The sequence below is a fragment of the Pinus tabuliformis genome, chromosome 6 (genome assembly GCF_031772625.1).
Source record: "Pinus tabuliformis cultivar Carrire ecotype Pingquan chromosome 6, CPIR1, whole genome shotgun sequence".
In the NCBI taxonomy this organism is placed as follows: Eukaryota; Viridiplantae; Streptophyta; class Pinopsida; order Pinales; family Pinaceae; genus Pinus; species Pinus tabuliformis.
In genome coordinates this window covers 1,228,118,255-1,228,145,936 of record NC_142292.1, presented here as the reverse complement: position 1 = coordinate 1,228,145,936, position 27,682 = coordinate 1,228,118,255, and the positions used below count along the sequence as shown (strand labels likewise).

The following is a 27,682-nucleotide window of genomic DNA, read 5'->3' as shown; positions in this document are numbered from 1 at the left end:
TGAGTTGCTACCCAATACATGTGAAGCAAGATTTGAAGTACCTTTGTTTGCACTCTGCATGTGAGATATGGATGCAATATTTCCCATGACAAAACAAACATACCTTGGTCAAAGTTAATGAGGCCTACATCATCACAACAAATCAAGGGAGGGGAAAAGTATCTATTGTAATAAGAATGTGGACAAAAAGATTGATTGAAAATAGCCTATAGCAAGCAAAGGATGTAATATAATAATAATGCAAACAAAAAAATTGATTGAGTAGTCTATAGCAAACAATGTTCAAGAAAGATGGAGAAGTGAACCTAGAGAGAAAAGTAGTGAACATGGAGAGAAAAGTAGATATTATTTGATTCCATCTCCTTCACTCACAAGCTTTTGAAGACCAAAGTCTTCAATTGAGTGTAATTTGAAACGAAATGATGACAAAAAAATAATACTGAAAACTCAATTTCGATTCTTTAAAGAGAATAAGGAGTGTTTCCAATAGCATATCTAGGAAATTAACGTTTTTCGCAATGGCAAGAGTTTCATAACCTGTGGAGGTAAAAACCCATACTTGTATATCAAAACGCATGGAACCACCAGCCTAATTCATACAAATCATTAAAGCCATGACGATTTGAAGATGAATTTTAACTCATGATTATGGTATGGGTGAGAAGGGAATCATGAATAAGAACTCATACATGGAGGGACATGAGACCACAAAACGAATCAAAAAGTCATTTACAAATGATACATGGCAATAAATGGAGGATTCGTTTAAGTGGCAATCTATGTGAGTGAATGAGTAATGTCAAAGGGGAAAACACACCATTTGATCATCCTTAGATCAACAATGTCTAAATATCGCTAACACTATTATGCCAGTCAATGCACATATCCTTTTATTGATAATAACCTCTCCAAACTATGTACAAAAGCAATTTTAAGGAAAATTTGAAATCAAATTCTTAAGATAAAAAGCTTTAAGAAGATGAAACATATCACTTGTTAACTTCCATAAGAACGTAACATTATAATAAAAAATGGTTTTTTAAGAAAATAATCAAAGAGAAAGAAGAAAATGAAGCCTGCGAAGAAGAATAGGTAGTTGTAAAACGACATGGAAAGGAGGACTCTCTTTAAAGATTGGAGAACCACAAGAATTCTAAACTTGTTCATGGTGAATAGATAAAAATCAGACTTGAATTGAAAAAGGAGTTGCAGCTCAGAGGTGAGTACTGCACCCGGAGACTGCACTCAAACAAAGAGAATTCTCTCCGTACACTCTACTATTCATCAAATGAGCAATTACATCATTAAGTACATTACTAGAACTCAGGAAGTTGCAACCAAACTCCTAAACTCTAGGAACAAATCCTAAACTAAGGAGATACGTTACAACTTGTGTAACCATTTCTCCATTAATACAAAATAATATTAATTATTTTCAACTCCCCCCCCTAATGGGGAAAGGATTATCCTGAACTCCTAGCATCCCTCTAAACAATTCAAACTGTACACACCCAAGAGGCTTAGTAAAAATATCAGCCATGTTATCACAAGTTTTACAATATTCAACCCATATCTCTTTTGACTGTTGTTTCTCTCGAACAAAATGAACCTGAGTATCGATATGCTTGGTATTTTTATGAAAGACTGGATTGTATGCAAGCTTGATGGTACTCTGGTTGTCAGTTTTCATAATAGTTGATTCTTTTTGCTCTTCTCTTGCATCGATGAGAAGCCTTCTCAACCAAATAGCTTCACATGTGGCTGCACACAATGCTTGGTACTTAGCTTCGCATGAAGATAGAGCTACAGTGTGATGCTTTTTGCTGCTCCATGCTATGACCCCAGATCCAATGCTGAATGCGTAACCTGTGATAGATCTTCGATCATCCACGTTACCTACCCAATCGGAATCTGAAAAATCTGCTAGAATAACATCAGAAGTGTCAGTGTACAAAATGCCATAATTACTAGTACCACTAAGATACCTCAACACACTTTTTGTTGCGACCCAGTGACTTTCGAGTGGTGTTGACATGAATTGGCTCAACACACTAACAGAATATGCCAAATCTGGTCTAGTTGTAGTCAGATATATCAAACTGCCAACTAGCTGTCTGTACATGGTAGCATCCACCTCTTTAGTACCATCATCACTGCTCAACTTTAAGTTCTGCTGTAATGGTGTTGCTGCTGATCTGCACTGCTCCATTCTAAACCTTTCTAGCAAGCTTCTGGCATACTTCCCTTGAGTGAGAAAAGTTTGTCCAGAGTCTTTCCATACCTCCAATCCCAAGCAATAATGAAGGTTTCCGAGATCTTTCATCTCAAACACTTGTGACATCTGTTGTTTGATTTCTTTGATCAGATTGTTAGCATTCCCTGTTATGATCATATCATCTACATACAAAGAAATCAAAATAATTTGCCTCTGTTTATTAAACTTGGTATACAGATTTGGATCATTCAAACTCCTATGAAAGCCATGCTGAACAAAAATGAGTTAATTTTCTCATACCACGACCTGGGTGCCTGTTTTAAACCATAAAGTGCCTTTTTCAATTTACACACAAGATGTTCCTGCTCCTTTTTCACAAAACCTTCAGGCTGTACTAAGTAAATTTCTTCCTTCAAGTCACCATTCAGAAATGCAGACTTGACATCTCGCTGGTGTAGCTGCCATTTGTGTTTTGTTGCTAAGGAAATTAGCATTCTAATGGTGTTTAATTTGGCTACAGGAGCAAAGGTGTCATCGAAGTCTATTCCCTCTTTCTGTGAGTAACCCTTTGCTACCAGTCTAGCTTTAAGTTTCTCTATACTCCCATCTGCATTTATTTTTGGTTTATACAGCCATTTGCATCCTATGGGGGTTCTACCTTAAGGCAATTCAACCAAATCCCAAGTATGGTTTCTGTTTATTGTTTCTATTTCCTCATACATTGCAGCCCTTCATGCATCAGATTTACTTGCTTCCTCATAATTTGCAGGTTCTACAATGTTTAAAATCTTTGACATTAATGCATAGTCTTTCAATTTAGAAGATAATCGAGTCTTCCTACCTGATCTCCTTGGTAGGGGACTTACCTCAATTCTATCTATTTGAGCCTTTTATGGGCTTGCATCATCATTGATTACATTGTCTGTTACTTCTTCTTCTTGTTTCTCCTCCTGCTCTTCATCTTCCTCACTGTTTTCTTCCAATAGCAATGGAATGTGCCAATCACTGTTAGAGTCATTCTTTCCTTCTTCAACCTGTTCATGAAATATGACATCTCTGCTTGCAAAAACCTTGTGAGTCATAGGATTAAATAACTTATATGCCTTGAACTCAATGCCATATCCAACAAATATACATTTCAGGGCTTTAGGATCTAACTTCTTCCTATCTGCCTTAGGTATATGAGCATAAGCTTTTGACCCAAATATTCTTAAGTGACTCACTGCTGGTTTGAATCCAAACAATGCTTCAAAAGGGGTTTTGAAGCCTAGACATCTAGTAGGACTCCTATTCTTTAAATACACAGCAGTGTTAATAGCTTCTGCCCAAAGACCATTTGATAGACCCTTACCTTGAAGCATGCTCCTTGCGCACTCCACAAGAGTTATATTCTTCCGTTCTGGCACTCCATTCTGCTATGGAGTCTGGGGCACTGTACACTGTTGCATAATCCCATGATGCTTGCAGAAATCCATTAACTCTCCCAACCTGTATTCTCCCCCTTGATCTGAGCGGAGAATTTTTATCCTTTTTCCTGTCTGGTTTTCTACCATGGATTTAAACTCTTTAAAATACTGAAAGGCTTGACTCTTTTTACTCAGAAAGTATATCCATGAAAATCTAGTGCAATCATCTGTAAATAAGAGAAAGTAATATGCTCCTCCTAATGACCTGGTTTGCATAGCTCCACAGATGTTTGTATGCACCAGTTCTAAAATGTCTCTTTCTATTAACATGCAAAGGGAACTCTTCTTTATGCATTTTCCCTAATGCACATCCATCACAATCCAGCTTAACATTATGGAAAACAGGGTGTCCATCAACCATACCTTTTCTCTGAAGTAGGATGAGGTCTTGCAGATTAAGATGGCCAAATCTCTGATGCTAGAGATTCTCGGTTGTCGATCCAGCTGCAACCATTGCTTGTTGTGGCATACTCTTCACATCTAGTCTGTACAGGCTCTCCACGCGCACTCCTATTGCAACTGTTTCCATCTGGCTATCCTTAATGACACAGTTAGTCTTAAAGAATTGAACTTGCATGCCCTGATCAGTAACCATTGAGACAGAGACCAAAGTTTTCTTAATTCCTGGAACATACAATACATTTTTAAAGTGTCTAATGTCACCGCTAGGTAATTTTACAAGAATGTCACCATATCCTTTGATCTCATGTCCACTATCATCTCCTAAATAGATTTTCGACCCACATGAAGTTTCTTCAAGAAATTCAAACCAATCCTTCAAACCAGTCATATGTGAGGATGCACCTGAGTCAACATACCATATGTCGTCCTCATCTCCCTTTGAAGCTGAAAGGGCAAGATCGACTATAAATAGTCAAAGTTCGTGGCTATGATCCTCTTCTTCCTTAACAAAGTAACCCTTGTGTTTTCTCTATTTGCTTCTTCCTTAGTCTGCCTGCCTCTTATAGCAATCTTTAATCTGATGTCTAGGTTTTCCACAGTAAAAACATTTTTTGCTGGGAAAATTATTAGCAGATATACCTTTGAACGGTCTCTTCTGAAATGTGTTGGCTCCTTTCTGCTACTGCTGCTGCGGTTTCTGATGTTGCTTCCCTCTATTCTGTCTCCTTTTTGCCATCAGAGCAAGGTCATTGCTCTGTGATTTCAAATTTTGTCGTCGCTCTTCTTCCTGTATCAGAATCCCTGTCAGCTCTTCAAATGAAGGGGCTTTCTCCCTTGCTGACAGCCCTGTGATAAACATCTGGTATTCATCAATCATTCCGTTCAACGTGATCGTGACCAGATCTGAATCGGAAACTTTCTCTCCGATATCTCCCAATCTATCCTTCAGGTCTTTGACTCTAGCAATGAATCCAGCAACAGACTCATTCTCCTCCATCTTCAATGCAAACAGCTTGCCTTTGAGTGACAAGACACGATTTGTATTCTGCGTCTGGTATAGGTTTTTGATCGTCGTCCAAATGTCAGTGGCCGATTTACAGTCTCTAATATGTGGGATAACATTGTCCTTAACGGACATCTTCAATATGACCTTTGCTTTTGTCTCCCTTTTATCCCAATCTTGTTCTTGTGTGGCTGATCCTGATCTTAGCTCATTTCCTATAACGATCGACCACGCAATTGCACTTTCAAGTAAAGTCTGCATCTTGAATTTCCAGTTGGAGAAATTCAATCCATCGAGTTTGCCGGACTCGTGGAGATACGATTCTATACTGTTATTCATATTGGATTGATAAAATTTCTGATCCTCTGATGACTAAGTCTATCCAACTGTACACTTTCAGGACACACTAAAAAAAATCACCACATACCAGATCCGAACCTCTGTTTTCCTGAGAAAAAAAAATTTGTATCTTCAATGAGCCACCACCGGGCAAGTCCAATCTGCTGCCACCAAACAGATCCAGAACTCCAATGCGCCACCACCGGGCAAATCCAATCTGCTGCCACCGAGTAGATCAGGAACTCCAATGCGCCACCACCGGGCAACTTCGATCTGCTACCACCGAACAGATCCAAAACTCCAATGTGCCACCACCGGGAAAATCCGATCTGTTGCTACCGAGTAGATCAGGAACTCAAATGCGCCACCACCGGGCAACTCCAATCTGCTGCCACCAAACAGATCTAAAATTTCAAAGTGCCACCACCGGGCAACTCCGATCTGCAAAAAATTGCAGATTTTCCAAAGAGAAAGAGGCTGGCGCTTCTCGACAGCGAAATACCCATGCCGAAAACAAAATCGACGCGTCTTACGAAATTGGCGCGATTAAGGCTTGATTTTCCGCGCCAATAGCACTTTCTGGCGCATTGGCGTGACTATCGCTCTCAAAACCACACCAAATGGCGCGACTGTTCCTTAATAAACAGCGCCAACCCTTTCTTCCGCTCAAAAATGGCGCGACTGTTCGCGACGAAACCGCGCCAACCCTATTTTCCGCTCAGAGATGATCAGTCATCTGAGACCTATCTTCAGGTGTTACTGCAGTCCACCTGATTCTACGAATGCTTCTGTACACTCCACCGCCACTACAGTTCTGTAATCAATGATGCATCCTAAAAAAAAAAATTAAGGCTATCCCTACTCTGTGCTCTGATACCAAGATAAAAATCAGACTTGAATTGAAAAAGGAGGAGTTGCAGCTCACAGGTGAGTACTGCACTTGGAGACTGCACTCAAACAAAGAGAACTCTCTTCGTACACTCTACTATTCATCAAATGAGCAATTACATCATTAAGTACATTACTAGAACTCAGGAAGTTGCAACCAAACTCCTAAACTCTAGGAACAAATCCTAAACTAAGGAGATGCGTTACAACTTGTGTAACCATTTCTCCATTAATACAAAATAATATTAATTATTTTCAACTTGAACAAAAACAACTTCTGATACAAAACAATCTGACAATGTTACCCATAAGTAGGAATACACCAAACGTCTAATAAGCAATGTATAGTTAGCACATGTAACAATTTCTGAACATGAATAGAAACCATCAATCGTTGGTTCTGTCATTTAGATTTTGGGAAGAGTTGGAATACACCAAATGTCTGATTAACAATATATAGCTAGCATTTATAACAATTTCTAAACATGAATAGCTGCCATCAGATGTTGGTTTTGTCATCTAGATTTCGGGAATATTTTTTGTTTCTATGGTATTAATGGTTGCAAGTGATTGGAATCAATAACTGCATGGCTGAATTCAATGCTTGTGCACTTGTAATTTGATTGCCTCTTCCTTAAATCTTTAAAATCCCAACACATCATTTTGAATCTATTCACCCTCTGTATAATAGATCGACGTTATTCATAAACTTATGGGTTTGCCCGCGTGTTCTTTCTACCATGTGACATCCTATGCAATTTTCCCTTCGATCGATTTAATCAATAGTCAACAAATTGTGTTGGATTGATTGGTATTAATTATAGCTCATATAGTATGTACACACTTATAAAACACTCATATGGGATCAATGGTTGGGTTTCCTCGACATATTAGAAATGAGATTGACTACTAGTTGTGTTACCGAATCACTAGACTCGTTGGACTCTAGATACAAGTACACCTGAACGCTATATTTCGATTACCATATCACACCAAACACATTGTTGATCATCCTCAACCCGTTCATATTGAGTGTCGACATCTGCTCGTTAAATTTTACAATTTGTCCCGTGCATTAACCAATAACTACAACCACCACTGAATCGAGTGTCAACATCTGCTCGTTAAATTTTACAATTTGTAGGCTTTGCTTTTATATATATATATATAGCATGGGTCAGTTAATTCAGAAAATAATGACACGGGAGAAAGCATGATACTCATGTTAATTGCCCGATTGTGAGATGTGTAGTTGGTGTATTATTCACAAGAGCATCGGAACATGGATTCATCATGTCAATATGCGGATCTTGTTTCTATTGAGCACGTGCATTATTCATTTGGAATAACAGTGTGCTCATTCAGCTGAAAACAAAATTTCACTCGCTTCCCTTGGTTGAGCAATGTCGTTAGCAATATAAAGCAAACAAACAAACGGACAATTGAAATCAGTTTTGAAGACAAAGAATTCGTTTTAATTAAATAACATGTATCCAGAGATTTTTCACTTAATTTGAGAGTGATTGCATAAATAATCATTTAATTTTAATAAACCTTTCTATCGATGAAGTGGATGGACCATGAACTTATTATTTACTAATCACATATAAATCAATAATATATGCATATGCTAACCAATGTTGTAGTTATGAGAACCTGAATTAAGCATATCATTCAATCAAGCCCATATAGAATCATCATATTCATGCAGGAACGTATGGTTGTTTCAAGGAGCTCATACCATTCCAACCTCATGCCATAGGGATCGGGACGAGCGTCAAGGGGACTGGGATGAAGAACATGGAGCACTTGTACCAAAAGTCTGCAAGGTAACGGAACTCTAACAAGAAATTGAAGAATGAATGCCAGGAGGACATGTGGCCTCTTGACCCGCATAAATGTTTCACCTCAACTAGGTAAAGACTACTATCCACATCGACGACAATCTCAACATGATGATTGCATGAAATCAAGTACTTTATGCTCCATGTAAATGATACTTTGTCCATCTCTAGGCCTGCCAAAGGGATGAAATACAGATACAGGAATGGATTACGAGAGGGGAGAATCAATCATTTTGAGGTTTGTCCGTCCATTTGATGGTTAAGTTGATTATAAGCATGGAGTTGTCAAAGATGCACTTACATACAGGGTTAAATTGAAGAGACAAATCTCGGTGGCATTTTGAGGATTGTCTGTTCATTTGATGGTTAAGTTGATTATAAGCATGGAGTTGTCCAAGATGCACTTGCACTTAAATAGAGGATTAAGTTGAAGAGACTTACCTCGGTAGAAGTGTGGAGAGTGGTTGCAAAGAAAACAGGTAGGTACTCACTTTTGCAACCTCAAAGTCATTGGCACAAGAATAGAAACTCAAACTAAGCCCTTTGTAATCTATAAATTCTTTGAAAATTAAAATAATTGAACAAGCCATTTTGTGCCAAGAGGCTTCTCACACTAAATTCTCTGGTGTAATCTCACCTGTACTACATGACATTGATTTTTTGTAATCTATAAATTCCTTGAAAATTAAAATAATTGAACAAGCCATTCTGTGCCAAGAGGTTTCTCACACTAAAATTCTCTGGTGTAATCTCACCTGTACTACATGACATTGATTTTTTTTGCATTGTTGTATTTGCTTTCAGCGTTACAATCACTAACTAACTTCCTAGTATAAAATAAACACACAATAATTATTTTTTCCACTTGTACACTAATTTGAGGTCTATGCTGGTGAATCAAAGTTGTTATGGGATGATCAATCACGAATCACCATCCTATATGTACATAGTTTTCTATTTTTTTATTATAATTACTAGCATTTAACTAGTTTTTCTAATTTTTTGCGTGTGTCCATGAACCAAATGACAAGTTATTAAATCTGATTTCACTTTCATGGTTCTTTATTCCATGTTTAATAGTGAAAATTTCTCAACCCAGTCCACTTTTAAAGATTTGATGGATGCATTCTTGGACCATGTTAAAATGTTAAATTAAAAAAAGATGAGCATTTTTTTAATCCACTTTTAGAGATATTTGATGGATGCATTATTGGACCATGTTAACATGTTAAATATACAAAAAGGTGAGTGTTTTTTTAACATTATTATTAGTTTTTTTTTACATTATTATTATTGCATCGATTTACCTTTATTAAACTTTGATGTGGCCATGCATTATAGTCTTCCTTATTAGTAAAGTATAGGATTGGAATTAAAATTCCAAAATACAACAAGATAGAGAATGGAAATTAAAAATTATAACAATGATGGATACTTTGTAAGAAGTATTTTTAAGAGTGAAGAAAATGTCAACTTGAGTCATAAGGGTTTTGTCCACCTCTTGCCTTTTACAAACCTTTGGTAAGTACAATAGTACCTGCAGGGTCTTTTGGTCATAGACAATTTCAAAGGGATTCATTCAAGTGGCAGCATAATAGGATGTATCATGCCACAATTTTGCTAGAGGTAACCAATAGAACGATTGGGATTGTCTCTCCAAGGGAAGGCACCACAAATATACTTGAAAGCATTCGTTGACATTTTCAGTCTAACCATTAGTTGGAGATGATAAGTTCTATTGGAATTAAGGTGAGTTCCATAAAGCAAAAACAACTCTTGCTAAAAATTGCTAGTGAAGGTAGGGTTATGATCCATCACAATTAAGTGTAGCATACCATGGAGTACAAAAGTATTATCATGAATACTTGATCAGCTAAAGAGGCATTAAAGAGCTATTGTATTGGATAAAAATGGTGATATTTGGAAAGATGATCAGCCACAACCATGTTTAAAGATTATTCTTGGAAAGATGATCAACCAAAACCATGTTTAAAGATTATTCTTATAATTTGGTAACCTGACAATGAAGTCTATAGAAATGTCAATCTATGCAACATGCAAAATGGCTTGAGGTTTTAGTTCCTAGAGGTTTCATCATCTCTCCCCTATGTCATTGGAAATTTTCACACTTTGCCACAAATGTGTGGATGTCCTTCATACCATCCCATAAAAGGAATGTTTCGGTCCTTTCATATTTTTTATGAAACCCTAGATGAGCTATTGTAGGAGGATGGGGACAAAATGTAGATTAGAGACCGTCCATGACTTAAAAGTTGATTGCTTGTTTAAATAAATAATCATTTTATAGTGAAGCTCATCATTTTTCCATGTTTGGCCTATAATGCATGGGGTTACATTTGAATGCATTGGATTAGGAAGTGATATTGGGGTTTGTTAACAATTTCTTTATGGATGCCATTCAATTAGTCTATTACTATGAAGGAGAATGAGAAGAGGGACCCATCCACTTTATTGTCCCAAGAGAGAGAAACCATTACCACATTCTCCTTGCCTTTCTATAAGTTCTCATAGTCATATCCCAACATCATGGTGACCTGTTTTTGTGGTTGGTGGTTGACTAACCACAGAGTCTGTCGACCACCACAATTACTTTTTCTTATTAATATTTAATTTTTAATTGTCTTATCCATCTTCAGTTGTTGTACAACAAACTGTACTGATTTTTTTACAGCCTAATCTGAACTTGCACGGTCTCAACCACTGCACAACCTCAACCAACTAAAAAAAAAAGTTAGGGCTCATATGGTCCCTCGTGAAACCCAGCCTCTTGACGCATGTACAAACATGGCCTCCTTGGGTGATTCACATATCAATTCTCGGTTTTTTAACTTTGATACCATGTTAAATTTTCAACGTTGCACTGGACACTTTATTAACCTAGCAGATTATAAATCTACTGAATAAATGCATAACTAAGTTCCTAACACAATTAGCAGAAGAAAAATTAAAACCAATCTCAATCACATGTGACACACAAATTCCACCCAATAAAATTAGTTCTTCATTAATAACTCAATTAGAGCCTACTTGGGCTCTCATCTTGGGATAAAGACCCAACTTAAGAAATATAATTAAATTACAACCTGTGTTTGATCTAGTTGATCAGGCCCTATATATTTCCTTTATCTCTAGGGCTCAACTAGATCTCCAATGCTACAATATTGCATTTTCCTTAAACCCAACACACTATAATGGATGTCCTACTCCACTCGCCATTAGGATGCCTCCCTTAATGACTTGCGTTGTTCTATGATTCAACTTTCTCCTCTCCTTAGCCTTGTTTTTACAACGTTACATTGAGCTAAATACCTTACCCTAATCTCCAAAGTGCCTGATGACCGAGATTAGATATCACCTCATTAGAGATCAATGGTTGATGTTAAAACATAATCGCTAGAGTAAATTAATTTATTTTTCCTAGGTTTCTTTAGGTCAATGGCCAACATAATTAATTATGTTTTTTTCTAAGTTAGACCTACTCTTATTTACAATAGAAACTTACTCGTACTTGAGCAAGTTTCCTAAGGAGATATTGGGCGAATTTTGCATGCCTAGACGCTTAGGCCTATGTAGAAGTACCAATCTGAGCTAGAAACATCAACTCTCCATATTAGCGAAGGAGGTACTTGTGCCCCCTAAAATAGGCTTTGATCCTGGAACTACATCTACTACCACTCTTGGTTCAGGACCTATTACATGGGCTTGCAAGAAACAAGGTGTCATTTCTCTTTCTTCAGCAGAAGCAGAGTATCGTGGTGCCTTAGAAGCTAGTAAGGAAGCCTTGTGGCTTCGTCAAATCCTGTCAGAGTTTGGCTTTCAGCAGCAGCATCCGACTACACTTTGGTGTGATAATCAAAGTGCCATTCAACTATGCAAAGATCCAGTCCAACATCAGCGCAGCAAACACATTGAACTGCACATGCACTTCATCAGAAAGCTCATCCACAACCATGTTCTTAAAGTGCAATAATGTTCAACAGATGATCAAGTTGCAGACATCTTTACAAAGGCTCTCACAGAGGCGAAGTTCACTAAACTTCGATTTATGGTTGGAGTTCAGGAAGTTGTCACTAAGGGGGGATAGGCTCTAGTGCCTCCTTCCTTCTCCTATTGTGTCATTTTTGTAAATCCTTCAATCCTATCCCAAGTTGTTCTTAAGGGGGGATGTTAGGATATTCCAACACATAGGAAATAGTTAATTATAACTTGGTCTAGTATAGAGTTAGGTAAAGTGTGTTTCTTTACTATGTACATTTTGTAACTTACAATCCGACGGTTCATTCTCTCCTCGGTATTACCGACACTTGATCCGTGGCTTAACACCCGATTGGTCCATGATCTCTATTTAAAGAGCATGGAGAGTCATTTGTAGGTTAACCGTTCATGAGAGAAGCTTATGTAAATTTTTCATTCTTTTAATAATAAATTTCCTGAAGTGGTCGCGTTGGCTCAGGCCGTGGACTATTTCCCTCTTTGAGGGTTTTAACCACGTCAAAAGTACTGGTGTATTGATCTGTGATCTGTTTGTGAGCGGTGTCCTTTGGTGTTCTGTCTGAGGAACTTACCCTGTAAATTCCTACAACTAAAAGCCTTCCCTACCATTTGGTTTAGAATTGTCATGGAAGACCTACTCCCTTTAAATTTGTTCCTAGAAACCTCCAACTCCTAAACATCATATAAGGTCATATCATACCAAGAGGCCTTCTTGATATATTTGGAAGAATCTGTTAACTACTCCTCTCCACCTAAACCCTAAGGCTAACTCCCTCTAAACTGCTCAACCTTTAGAGCTTCCCACTCCTTGTTCTTTTTCACTATTCTACTTCTTTTCATTGTTCAAATAGGTTGGCCCTTTAGCCCATATAGGTTTCTCTCTCTAACTCCAATGGTGTGGCCCTCATCAGAACTATATCCCATGGGTTTGATTAGAGCCTATCCATCTCAAGGCACTACTCAAAACCCCTTCTCCTTTATTATAGATATTGAGAGCAAAATCCACTTAAGTTCTAGTTGTTAGGTCCCTATAATATTAGTGATTCTCCCATTACTATTGTCATTGTAGCCCTTATTGTTATTTTTGTGCCCCTATTGTCCCCATATATTTATTATTGTGCCCCATAAAATCCCACTATTGTTATTGTTGTGCCCTTATATTATTATTGTTATGTCGGCTTTGATTATATTGTGACCTGCTAGACTCCTATATATAGAAAGGGAGTTTTGTCATTTGTATCATCCAAGAATTGTTCATTTGAGTAATGTAAAAGAGGTTGCTCCCTCAAAGACGCTGATTTTGAAATCGTTGATATATATTTTCTATCTTTTTGTGAGCTGGTTCTTTAACATTTGGTATCAAAGCTTTGGATTCTAGGGTTTCGCTGCTCCGAACAAGTCATCGCGGAATTTTTGCTATAACATTTGTTTTATGACGTTTGAGAAACTGAAATTAAAACCCATGTGAGCCGAAATCTTGATGAACCTCGGGTCCGAATTTTAGATTGTTTTGAGTTATATTTTCAGAGATATGATCCAAGGAAGTTAGGGTTCTGGCAGGCTCCCGAATTACATCGCAAACATGTGACCTTTGGAAAATCGACATAACTTTCTCTCTATACATCGGATTGAAATTTCGTCAGAAGCTACAAAAAGAGGACAGACTTTGGTTTTCTGTGTATTGTTTTCAGATCCGAAGGTCAAAACAGTGATACGCGGCACTTTGTACAAGTTTGCTCCACTGAAAATGTATATAATCAGGTTATCTTGGGAGATTGCGCATAAATCTTTCTTGGAGAATCCAATTTCGATAAGACTGGTGGAATTGGAAAGAGGACTCAGAGGGATACTACAGGACGAAATATCAGACCTTGGAGATCCACAATTACAGAGATACAATAGATTCAATATCGAGCACATACAAAGCGAAAAAAGATGTGTAGTCTGTTTAAAATTTTGCATAAGTTTGGGTTGAAAAATTAATTTGAAGTGATTCAAGGAGCATAGTGAAGCATAATTATCATTAATTGATGCCCTGAAGAAAGAAAATGGAAACACCTGGTAAGCAACCTGAAACCTCTAGCATAACTCATGAAGAAGAGGAAGAATGCAACGTGATATATCAAAATTACGAGACCAAGTGCAACAAATTTCACTCTCACAAAAAGTAACAGAAGCTAAGATCGATGGTTTAAAGAAAGGCGTGGAAGCTAAGATGGATGGCGTGGAAGCTAATATGGATGGCATGGAAGCTAAGATGAATGACGTGGAAGTTAAGATGAATGTCGTGGAAGTTAAGATAGATGACGTGGAAGTTAATATGAATGGCGTGGATGCTAATATGGATGGTATAGAAGAAAAATTGAAAGGGAACATGGAAGATTTCAAGATAGATTTGACAAAGTTGCTACAATAAATGCTTACTAATGGCGAAAGGGTAGTAAAAGAAAGTCATGATGAGAACAAAAGAAATGTTAATCATGATTTCATAGACTCTAACATTAGATTGAAGACCCACCATGTTCCAAAGATTGATATGGGGATGTTTGATGGCAAGGATCCTGTAACATGGATAATACAAATGGAAAAAAATTTCGGTCTCCATAATGTGCAAAACACAAAAGGTACACATTGCAACTTTATATTTGGAACCAAATCAGTTTGTATGATATCGATTGCTTTGCTCTCGTAAACAAATTGTCACTTGGGCAATTTTTACGGAAGAAATGATAGCACATTATGAGGATACAAAAAGCAACACTTTTTTTAACTAATTGATAAATCTCAAACAAAAAGGTTCAATGATGGAGCACATTGAGGACTTCCAAAAATTGAATATAAGGGTAAAATATATTCCAAAGGAGCATAGGAATGATGTCTTCATAGGGACTTTAAAGGATAACATCCAACATGAGGTTCGCCTTTGGGAACCTAATTCATTGGAGAAGGCATTCAGGTTGGCAAGAAAAATGGAAAGCAAAATTATGGCAACAAAGAAGACTATCACTCACAACTATAAAGATGGAAGTGTTGTTGCCCCTAGCCTTCTACAACCCACAAAGTTGTTGACACCACAACAATTGGAAGAAAAAAAATCAAAAGGGCTTTGTTATAGTTGTGATAGAAAATACACTAAAGGTCATAAGTGTGCTGAGAAGAAATTATTTTACATAGATTTTGAAGAGGAGGAAGAAAAGGAACAAGAAACGTCAAAAAAAGAGGATATACACCAGGAACAAACCCTAAAAAAAGAAGAAATGAATCCGACCATATCTTGTAATGCATTGGTCGGAATTACCTCTCCTCAAACTATCAAGATAGAGGGACATATCAAAAATAAGAAGGTAATAGTGTTGATTGATTCAGGAAGTACCCATAATTTTATTCATTATAAGATAGCCAAGGAATTGAATTGCTTCCTATATCTAGCACCAGAGTATCAAGTGATGGTTGCAAGTGGAGGAACTATAAATTTCTCTGGAAAGTGCCATAATATCAAGCTATCCATGGGAGAATATGTATTGAATAACCCAATTCTTTCCATTCCAATGGGTGGTGCTTATGTTGTACTAAGAGTCCAATGGCTACAATCTTTGGGTATAATAACTTTTAATTTTCAAGAACGTTTCTTGAAATTATTTCGGAATGAAAGGAAGTTGAACTAAGGGGTATCTCAAGGAAACCGGGAGAGATAATAAGCTCTAATGGAATGACAAAGCTTCTAAAAAAAGAACAACGAGGCGTAATTGCACAATTATGTTTGCTAGAGGTTCCCACATCGAAATCATCTATTTCTCCATATCTCCAAAAAATCTTGGACAATCATTCCAAGTTATTTGAGACTCCCAAAAACCTCCCACCTATTCGTGATCATGATCATGTTATTCATTTGATTCCAGGAAGTGTTCCTCCAAACATCAAGCCTTACAGATATCCCTATGCCCAAAAGATTAAATTGAACGTATAGTTGCAGAAATGCTAGAGGTTGGTATAATTCAACCTAGTCAAAGTTCTTTCTCTGCTCTAGTAGTATTGGTGCATAAGAATGATGGATCATGGCACGTGTCCGGATTATAGGGAGCTCAACAAGCTCACTATTAAAGATAAATTTCCCATTCGTGTCACTGATGAATTATTGGATGAATTGCATGGATCATTTTACTTCACCAAGTTGGATCCTCGTTCAAGATATCATCAAATCAGAATGAAGATTGAAGACATTCCGAAAACAATGTTTAGAACTCATGAGGGTCATTATGAATTTTTGGCCATGCCTTTTAGCCTTACCAATACACCTTCTACATTTCAAAGTTTGATGAATTCCATTTTCAAACCCTTCCTTAAAAAATTTGTGTTAGTATTTTTTAATGATATACTAATATACAGCAAGTCTTGGAAGGATCATGTTCAACATGTTGACAAGGTGCTCAAACTATTGGAGGAGAAACAATTATATGCAAAAGGCTCCAAATGTTTCTTTGGAGTACAAGAGGTGGAATATCTAGGTCATATTGTATCTCATGAAGGTGTTAAGGTAGACCCTAGCAAAATTAAATCCATTAAGGAATGATAGATCCCCACATCCATAAAGCATCTGCAAGGATTTCTTGGGTTGGCAGGGTATTATCACAAGTTTGTTAAGAATTATGGGATAATAGCAGCACCTCTAACAACATTATGGAAGAAAGATGCATTTTCATGGACTCCATAAGCAACGAACGCCTTTGAACATCTTAAAGAGGAAATGTGCCAAGCACCTATCTTACTATGTCGGACTTCACAAAAACCTTTATTGTGGAATGTGATGCCTCAGGAAATGGAATTGGTGTTGTTTTAATGCAAGAAGAAAGACCCATTGCTTTCGAAAGTCATCCAATCAAAGGAAAGTATTTACACAAAGCTATTTATGAGAAGGAAATGTTGGCAATACTACATGCACTTAAGAAATGGCGACCCTACCTAATGGGAAGACACTTCAAGGTAAAAACGGGTCATGATAGTCTCAAAAACTTTTTAGAACAAATATTATCTTCAGAAGAGGAGCAAAAATGGGTCACAAAGATGTTGGGTTATGACTTGGAAATCATCTACAAAAAAGGGAAGCAAAATGTTGTGGCAGATGCACTCTCAAGAAAGGTTGAGGTTGTGGAAGCATTGTTTTGCGCCATTTTTATTATCCAACCAGATTGGATAAACTAAGCAAGGGATGAATGGAAGAATGACAAAAAAGTGTGGGCACTCATTCAAAAGTTACAACAACATCCCAGTACATCTGATACATTTAGCTAGAAAAATGATTCGTTATGGTACAAAGATCGCTTATACCTATGTAATAATTCCCAACTCAAACAAAAGATTCTTATGGAATTGCACACCTCTCCCTTAAGAGGGCACTCAAGATTTTTAAAAATTTACCATAGGGTTACGAAGGAATTTTTTTGGGATGGCCTTAAATCTGATATTCAAAAGTTTGTGGCGACATGTTTGGTTTGCCAACAAAATAAAGTTGAAACAATTAAGACCCCAGGTTTATTACAACCTTTATCCATTCCAAGTCAATGTTGGGAGGAGTTTTCAATGGATTTTATCACAGATTTACCCAATTCCGAAAGAAAGAGTGTCATCATGGTGGTAGTTGACAAACTTACTAAGTATGCATACTTTGTGCATTATCTCATCCATTTAAAGTCAATACAGTTTCTACTGCATTTACTGAAACAATTCAAAAGCTACATGGAAACCCAAAGATTATTGTAAGCGACAGAGATCCCATTTTCACTAGAAATTTTTGGACAGAATTACTTTCTTTTCTTGGTACTCAGTTAGCTCATAGCTCATCTTATCATCCTCAATCTGATGGGAAAACTTAGATAGTAAACAAATGTTTGGAAGGATATCTTTGTTGCTTTGTATCTAATAAACAGACACAACGGGTCAAATGTTTACCTCTGGCTGAATGGTGGTATAACACTTCCTTCCATACTGGAGAAAAAATGACCCCATTTATGGCACTTTATGGATATCATCCACCGTCCATCACATCATATTTAAGAGAAAATTTTAATGTTGAAGCAGTGGAAGATCACATCAAGCATCAACAACAAGTTCTCCAACTCTTAAAGGATAACCTCACTTTGGAACAGAATAGAATGAAACAACAGGCAGATCAACATCGCAGCAAAAGAAGTTTTGATGTAGGTGACTGGATATTTCTACGATTACAACCATATTAACAAATGTCCCTCAAGAAAGCTAAGAAGGATAATAAATTATCGCCAAATTATTATTAGGTGATTAATTAATTTCGGGCTAATTATTGTATTAACCTTATCCCGTTTATGATACTATTGGATATATTATAATTAGATTTAAAAAATTTTGTTTCCATATTGTCAATTATGTTTATTCTACTATAACTTTTTTAAAACCGTATAAATACTAATATAATTACCTAATGACAGGGTTAACTTTAATAATTTTATTGGAATATTGAATAAATAATGATTATTTATTGAATATAAATTTAGTTTACCAAATGACCATTAGGTTTAAAGGATAAATAAGAAAGTATTATAAGTTAAATATATGATATACCGGTATTATTAGTTATACTATTAATAATTAACATGGACTCTATCAACCCTAAAAAAATTTGGTAATTCACCTAATGTGACTAAATTCTAAGAATAATAATGATTTAACAAGAGTACTATTTGTTATTAAGTAAATATAGACTATTATTATTTATAACTTATTAATTTAATGGACCATTATATTTAAATAATAAATAATAAATAAAAATGATATATTCTAAAGAAAATTCTAATTGACCTTTAATTAATTATCAAATATATAAACTATTACCTAATAGTAAGTAATACCATTGATTTGTATTTAAATAATATTGGAATAATAAAAAATATGGATTATACAATGACCTTTATAATTAAATAATAAATACGGGTAATTTAATTATCAAATATTATTATTATTTATAACTTATTAATTTAATGGACCATTATATTTAAATATTAAATAATAAATGAAAATGATATATTTTAAAGAAAATTCTAATTGACCATTAATTAGTTATTAAATATATAAACTATTACCTAATAGTAATTAAATACCATTGATTTGTATTAAATAATATTGGAATAATAAAAAAATATGACCTTTATAATTAAATAATAAATACGGGTAATTTAATTATCAAATGGAATCTCTTAATATATGAGTTAATAATAATGAATTTTATTTATTTGATTTTAGGTATACATAATCATTTATTTAAATTAACAAATTTCCTGTTTTAGCTATTTCTAGAATGTTAATAATTAAATTGGCTGTTTGACTAAGATCTTTAGGTCAAAGTTAGCCGTTAGCAATATAGCCGTTTGAGTCTCTGCACACTCTATTTATTCAAGCTAAGCCGGATTGGTTCTTCAACTTGTCCTGACGATGAACCACACTGGTTGGTTCGAAACGCGTCGACAAAAGTTTGGTTATGTGATTTTGCCGAAGATTATCTAAACAATATCGCCAAATTATTATGGTTCATACAAGTTGTTTCAAAAGATTGGTACTATGGCATACAAATTGGAGCGCCGTGTAGCTTCCCGAGTGCACCGAGTTTTCCATGTTTCATGCTCAAAGAAGGTTATAGGTGACAAGCTCCCAGTTCAAATAATATTTCCATAACTTGATGAGGATGGAAAAATCATATTGGAACCTTAAGCAATTACAGAAACAAGAACTCGACAGCGACGAAATCGATCAATTTCAGAGTATCGCATCAAGTGGAAGAACTTACCCGTTGAAGATTCCACATGGGAGGAAGAGAATTTTATACAGAAGCATCCAAAACTACTCAAGCATTGAGGACAACATTTTTTGAAGGAGAGGGGCGTGTTAGGTCCTTATAATACTATTGATTCCCCCATTACTATTTTCATTGTAGACCTTATTGTTATTGTTGTGCCCCTGTTGTCCCCATATTGTTATGATTGTGCCCCACAAAAGCCCACTATTGTTATTGTTATGCTCTTATATTATTATTATTATGTCGGCCTTGATTATAATGTGAACCCTTAGACTCCTATATATATAAAGGAGGTTTTTTCATTTGTATCATCTAATAATTGTTCATTTGTATAATGTAAAGGAGTTTGCCCCCTCGAAGAGACAGATTTTGAGGTCGTTGATCTATCTTTTCTATCTTTTTGTGAGTTGTTTTCTTAACACTAGCACCCATAGCACATCCTTCATTTCCAACCTACCTCTTGACTTGAGCTACAATATCACTATTCCAACCCCCTTCACTACATGTTTGGTATCAACTCAAAACTCCACATGGAATTTTGAGTCCTACTTGGTTAGTTTGTCCAATAGCTTTCGTGCTCTTGTCATGTGTCTTGTGGCTACAATATCTAGTAGCCACACACCAACAAGAAAGGTGCCCGAGGAGAGGTAAGAAATAAGTGTGAATTCAGTTTCAAATTTCCTAGCAAACTCTTGCACTTGAGCTTTTGCTGATGCAACTACAGTTGACTCTATACCCTTTCAGCCTTTCTTCCTCTTTCCACACTATGAAGCATAATGTCTCGTCTTATGATAGAAAAACCATTTTATCTTAAGCAAGTTTGTCTTCTTCTTTGGTTGTGAGGCTCACTCCTCACTCCTCCTACTAGAAACTTTTTTCTTTGTTGTTTGTTACCTGACTGGCAAGAGAAAAATTCTCATCATCACTCTTTTGTTAGCCTCCTAATAGATGAATCTCCAACTAGATGAATTCATCACAAAGTTTATCCCAATTAGGATGTTTCTCTCATGCCAAGATAACATTGATGAAAGGAGCCCACGGCTTGGTGAAATTATTCAGGGATGTCCTTGCCATCTCTCTATCTATCATGGCTTTCCCATCTACGACCAACTCATCAAAAGCTTATGACCTTGGTGAGATAAGTAATCGCTATACCTGAGTTGTTCATCTTGGTGTTCATGAACTTTTCTTTCAACACCATCTTCCTATTCGCATTATCACTTTGGTATAATGTTGTCAGAGCCTCTCACATCTCCCTTGTTGTATTCTTCTCATATAGGTGAGGAATCACATGATCCTTCACAACATCCAAGATAATTATTCTAGATTTCACATGATTTTGATTGTGGATGGCCAAATCTACATCATATACAGGAAATTTGAATTTGGGTTTAACAAACTCTCATATCCTATTTTCCACGAGAATTAGTGTAGCCCTCACCTTCGAAGGAAAGACATTATAGGCACCTTCCAACCTATTCTCAAACCTCAAACTATTTGCGACCATCTCCAAATCAGAAGCTCAATGGAAATGTTTTTCCTAGTCCTTTAGGCACCCAGATCTGCGATCACACCCTTGATTGGTAGGTTCTCCCTCTCTCCCTCTAAGGGTTGACCTCCACCAATCATGTTAGCATTTGTTTCTTTCGGAAACCTTCCAAATTCTTGCAAGCCCCAACAACAACTTTGGCTTGTTGCCTGTGAATCTCTCTTCAATGGCCCCACCTTGTCATATCTACAAGTGCTAGGTGGCAGCCATGACTCTTGCACCTACGTAGAGCTCCTCTTTCACGTGTTATCCCTATTTGTGATAAGTGACCTTGCCTTTTAAAGCCTATTGTTCGAGTTGCATCCCCCACACACACCATATCGATCTTGTATTATGATTGTGCAACCCTTGCTATGGTTAAACTACCTCCCTTGCACTACCACATCACTACATCAAGAGTTGCAACTTCACTTGAACAACTTACGGCTCAGTTGGTTGTACAAATGGCCTATTTGTCCTCATTTCCCATATCCCTACCTCCCCCCAATGGCTAGAAATAACAACAGTTCTCCTTATGCAACACTCCACGACTTTTTGTCCATCATCATGAAGTCACCCTACTATTGAGGTTGCCCACTTCGATAGTCCTTTGTGAGCTACAACCTTTATGTCGACCAATTGGATGGCAACAATCCCAACCAGTTTTCAATTGGTGACTATCGACTGCCCCTATGCTCCCTTCATGATCCACTCATACACCTGTGTCTATAATTTACCTGCAATTGTTGCTTGTGATTTTCTTCGTAGTAATCTCATCTATCCTAATGGTGATTGATGGTAGGGTTGGCCAGTGGCTAACTACCCGCAAGGTCTATCGACCACCACACTTTTTAATTTTTAATTGTATTATACATCTTCGGTCACCGTATGACAAACTATATAGATTTTTTTACATGACTCAACCCCCTGTATAGCCTAATATGTATTTTCACGCTTTCAACATCTGCACATCATGAAAAAAATATTTAGGCCTCGTACATTCCCTAGGCAAACCCAGCCTCTTGATGCCTATACAAACATGGCCTCCGCAACTGATTCAGAGATTATTTCTCAAAGTTTGAGCTTTTATACCATGTTAAATTTCCTTCAACCAAGCACTCGACACTTTGTTAATCTAGCAGATTACAAATCTACTGAATAAATGCACAACTAGTTTCTTAACACAATTAGCAGAAGCAATCTCAATCACATGTGACACATACAGATTATGCCTAATAAAATCAGCTCTTCATTAATAACTCAATCAGAACCTACTTGGGTGCTCGTCTTAGGATAATGGCCCAACTAAAAAAACACATTACAACATACCATGGATTTCATCCAGCGAATCAAACCCTAGATAAATCCTTGTTCTCCTTCGTTGACTTGGATCTATAATGCTACACTTTTGCACTTTCCTTGGACTTGACACACTAGAATGAAATTCCTCCTCCGATCACCACTGTGATGCCTCTCTCAAGCTCTTGTTTATTTGTATGGTGTATCTTTATCTTCTCCTTATCCTTGATTTTATAACTTTACATTGGGCTAAATCCATCACACTAATCTACAAAGTGATTGATGCCCAAGATTAGATCTCACCTCACTTGAGATTTGTGATTGAGATTAAACAGTAATGACCTAGAGTAAATTACTTTAACTTTCCTAAGTTCCTTTGGCTCAATAGCCAACATAATTAACTATGTGTTTTTCTTAAGTTAGGCCTAGGCCAAGTTACAATAGCAATTTTCTCATACTTGAGCAAGTGTCCTAAAGAGACTTTGGGTGACTTTTCGCACTTAGAAACTTAAGCCTACGTATAATTACCTTCCCAAGCTACAAATATAAATATGTATAATTACCTTCCCAAGCTACAAATATCAATATGTATAATTAGCTTCCCAAGCTACAAATATCAATAGTACTTGGGTAGAAAAAATTGACAATAAATTTCTATCTTATTATTACAATCCCAAAAATTTATAATCTCTAGGTAAAATATTATATTTGAAATGACAAAGACCGTAATTTATTCTTACCATTTACTAATGGTAAATTATTACCATTTTCTAGAATGTTTTCCCAAAAAAAAATATCTTCTTGTTTATAATTGCATATTTTCATGTACTTCATCATTGTAATTGTGTTTATTTAGATTTTTGTACCTTTAATTTGTTAAGTGCAAGCCTATTTTATACTTGTAATTCTTTTCAAAGGAGAAACATTATGTCAATTTAATAACTATGTTATTAAAACAAACAATATCCAACTACAAATATATCACTAAACATATTACTAAAAAAGAACAAATTGCATCTTAAAATAAAGTTTCGCAGTAAGTACTATTATGAAACGAAATGTATAAAACATATGAAGAATTAAAGAAGAAAATTTTATGGTGGAAACATTAGTCATTTAAGGCATGGTAAGTAATAAAAAAGTTAAAGTGAGAACCTATTGAGATGATGAGACTTTCAATATGAAATCAACCATATATATACTTTGTCAATCCCTAGTTAAGTCTTCACGGCCCTATAAGTCTTCACTGCCCTATGGAAAAAAGCGTATATAAAAAATTTATATGTTTAATATGAAGACAAAGAGAAAATTGAGGATGGATGACATGTGATGATAGATTGTGACATGTATAAACAAATAAAAATACAATACTCCATTCAAGAGGAAGATTTGGGTAGCTTACGGAATTTGCTAGCTAGCAAACAAACAAAAAATGCAATGATATTGTAAAATACCACTCAAAATGAAAATGCAACGATATTATAAAATACCATCCAAATGAACATATTTTGATTTGAAATATATTTAAAATAAAAAAGATGAACTATACAAATGTTATTAAATGTAAATTTCATAATATTTTAAAGTTGAAAAAGGAAATAGTTATTATCTCATTATTTTAAATAAATAAGATAAAGAATATGTTTTCTAAATAGTAATTTAATATAAAATTTGACATAATAAAGTGAAATAAAATATATTTATATATGATGAGGGTGATTCTGAACTAGTAGAGTAGATTTGTGGTAGAATTTTATTAATGTATTCTAAATTTTTTTATTAGAAATTTTTATATAAATAATTATAGTTTTGATGAGTTTAAAAATTTAAAATAGGTATTTTACAAATTTAATATAAATGTAATCAAATATGAGTATACCTATGATGTTTTTAGAAATTATTTTTTATCTTCAATTTTCTTAATGTCACACAGATAACAAATCTTTCCAAGTTCTTATGTTTTAGGAATTGTCTAAATCCCCATTTTGATATGGAGATTGTGAGATTTTATTCAATCTTGACTTTTTCTTTAAACTAGTTAAAATATAGAGATGTTTTTTATCCTCTAGATTATGCTTGATCAACTCCTTATAGTATCTTAATTATATTCCATCACAATTTCTCCAATATAATAATATTTTAAATCTTACATTTATTTTACAAAGTAACTTTTTTCTTTATTCATCAATTATTTAACCAATACCACATAGTTAAGTTGCATGTTTGTAGTTTGACTTAAATTTAAGGCAATCTTAACTTTTATATTGTTTATCTTATTTTTATATATTATGTACTTAGTTATATTAATACTACTATTTAAAAAAATATTAGTTTTTATGAAAAAAAAAATATTAATTTTTATGAACAAGATAAAATAAAATATATTACTTACAGGTGGTAAAACATACATATATATACACTTCAAATTTCACAACTCTATAAGATAAAATAAGAAGAGTAAAGCGAGCATAATTTTAAAGTATATATATGAATGAGAACTTTTATATATACATCTTAAATAACAAAATATTATTTTTATAAGAAGAGTAAAGCAAGCATAATTTTAAAGTATATATATGAAGAGAACTTTTATATATACATCTTAAATACAAAATATTATTTAAATAAAAATAATTGAAATGCAAATATAAATATATTAATAATAAATATATATTAAAAAATTTAAGATTGAGTGTGACTAATAATTTAATTAATTTTAAAGAATAAAAAATTTACTTCGTCTGCGTACGTAACAGATATAAAAGTAAATATAAAGTTACAATAATATGGTCGCATTTACTGATGTGCATTTTAATATATCGCCCCGTTTTGGATGCCTTCTCTACATGTGCTTTATTTCTAAGGGGCGTTCCGGGCATCACATGTTTAGCAAAAATCAAAACCTGTACGTTCAGGTTAAGGATCGCCGATTGCCCATCGGCTTTGCCTATCTGTGCAAAGATTCAAAGCTCTGTAAAAAAGGTACTCCGTTAAAATTGCACCATTGGGTATCATAAATCTGTGTTCAAGATTTTCCTAGACCCAATCATAAATCTGTGTTCAAGATTTTCCCTGGTCTGAGAGAAGACCCAGTATAAATCAGAATAAAGATCCTCAACATAGTAGGGGAGGGGAACTGAGTTTACCAGCAGCTTAATTGTTTCATTGCACACACTATTAAACCTGAACTTGTATTTATGAGTCTTTCATTTCATACACTATTAAACCTGAACTCGTATATATATGAGTCTGAACTTGTATTTCTATTAGAGTCTGTTATACCTAGTACGTCAAACTATTGGTTTGCAGAAAACATCATCAACGAAATACAAGTAGCTTTATATAACTGTGTGTTATTTATGGAGACTATGAATTAGAACATGTAGAAGAAAGATGATGGGAGTAAATTTTTAATGAGTACCTGGAACTGGAATAGTCGTAGAGCTTCCCGGTGGAAGAAAAAACGACGAGGGCTACATCGGCTTCACATAGAATCGACAGCTCTTGAGCTTTTTTGAACAACCCCCTCCTCCTCTTCGAAAACGTGACCTGCCTGGCGGGCGCGTTAGCTATTCTCTTAATTTCTATTTTCTCGCGGGCCATGTCACTCCAAACTGAGACTTACAACAACAGGAAAGATCTCGCGCGATTAACATACAAATCATAGACAGCAAGGGCAAAAACAAAAAAAAAATCCGCCAAATCCGAAGTCCTACAACAAGATTAAAAGGGCAGCAAAACTGGGTTTGTGAATAACAACCCTAAAATTGCAGCCAGGCGAGACAATTCAACACGGAACTTGGAGAGCGATATGTGGTGCACAAGTTGGGTATGTGTGTTGTTTAAACCAGGCGGTAATAGTGGGAAATTAGGTACTGAAAGGGATGCCGCACATGCCGAGGGCAAGTTATCTGCAGCGCAGTACATCGGGCCCTAATAATGAAAAGCAAATAGTGTCCTTCCTCGGCTTTCCCTCCTTGCCATTAATAGGCTAACTCCAAATCTCTCAAAGGGCCGCGATTCGGCCGGTAAAAGCAGAGCTCTAAATGGCACAATTCCGTATAACATAACGTTGATACAGAGGCGGTGAGAGCCTTTCAAGGGATGTTACCCGTGCGCCGTGCCGTATCGTATTGTAGGATTGAAAATGTGGGGGTTCCGTTTCCCGATACTGTTTTTTCCGGGCCAAAAATGCGTTCTGCGACAATATGTCTGGCTGTGCGTTGGATTCGCTCGCTCTTCATGTAATGATGGCAATCGAAAAGAATAAACATTCACAGACATTTCATGGCAGTATACGTTCCATCGCAATCCCCATCGGACGGATGTTCGGGTCAGTACAGTTAGGTGGGATGTCAACAAAAGCAAAAGGCAAAACTAATGCACGGAAAAACAGTGACAACACCTCCTGTTTTCTCCTCATTTTCCACCGTTGCTAAGCTCTCCACGTCAGCCTCTTTCACCTTGCTCTGAAGGAAGGCAGAATTGGATGTTGATTGATTCTTCAACCTTCCTTGTGGTTTCAGCAGGAACCTCCACATATTTTTCACAAATATAGATATAGATGAAGGCTATTGGTGGAGCAGCATTTATGCAACCCGTAGTTTAGTGAAAGAAGAGACTTTACTGATCGTTGACTTGAGTTAAAAGACCACCCTCCAATATGGCCATCCATCTTTACCGGTGGTTAAAATTCCTAATGGCTCACGGCATGATATTCAATCCAAGTGCACGATGTACCATACTATGACATTTCAATTTTATGCTTGCTCTTTTTTTAATGACCGAGTTGGTAAAATTAAATATGCATATATTGTATATTGAAAATTTTGTTATTTGTTTTTTTTCTTCCATATTTGGTG

General features: G+C 35.7%; 1 protein-coding gene across 2 annotated transcripts in view; it reads right to left on the bottom strand.

Annotated features, from left to right (window-relative positions):
- The window catches only part of LOC149263121 (MADS-box protein AGL24-like), a 276,204-nt gene extending 249,070 nt beyond the window's left edge, over positions 1–27,134 (bottom strand). The window contains exon 1 of one of the 2 annotated variants that reach the window (XM_089425805.1): positions 26,242–27,134. In XM_089425805.1, coding sequence (XP_089281931.1) covers positions 26,242–26,423 — 182 coding nt within the window. In that variant the 5' untranslated portion in view covers positions 26,424–27,134. The remainder of the gene's footprint in view (positions 1–26,241) is intronic. The other variant, XM_089425802.1, reaches the window with a different exon arrangement.
- Positions 27,135–27,682: the final 548 nt, after the last annotated feature.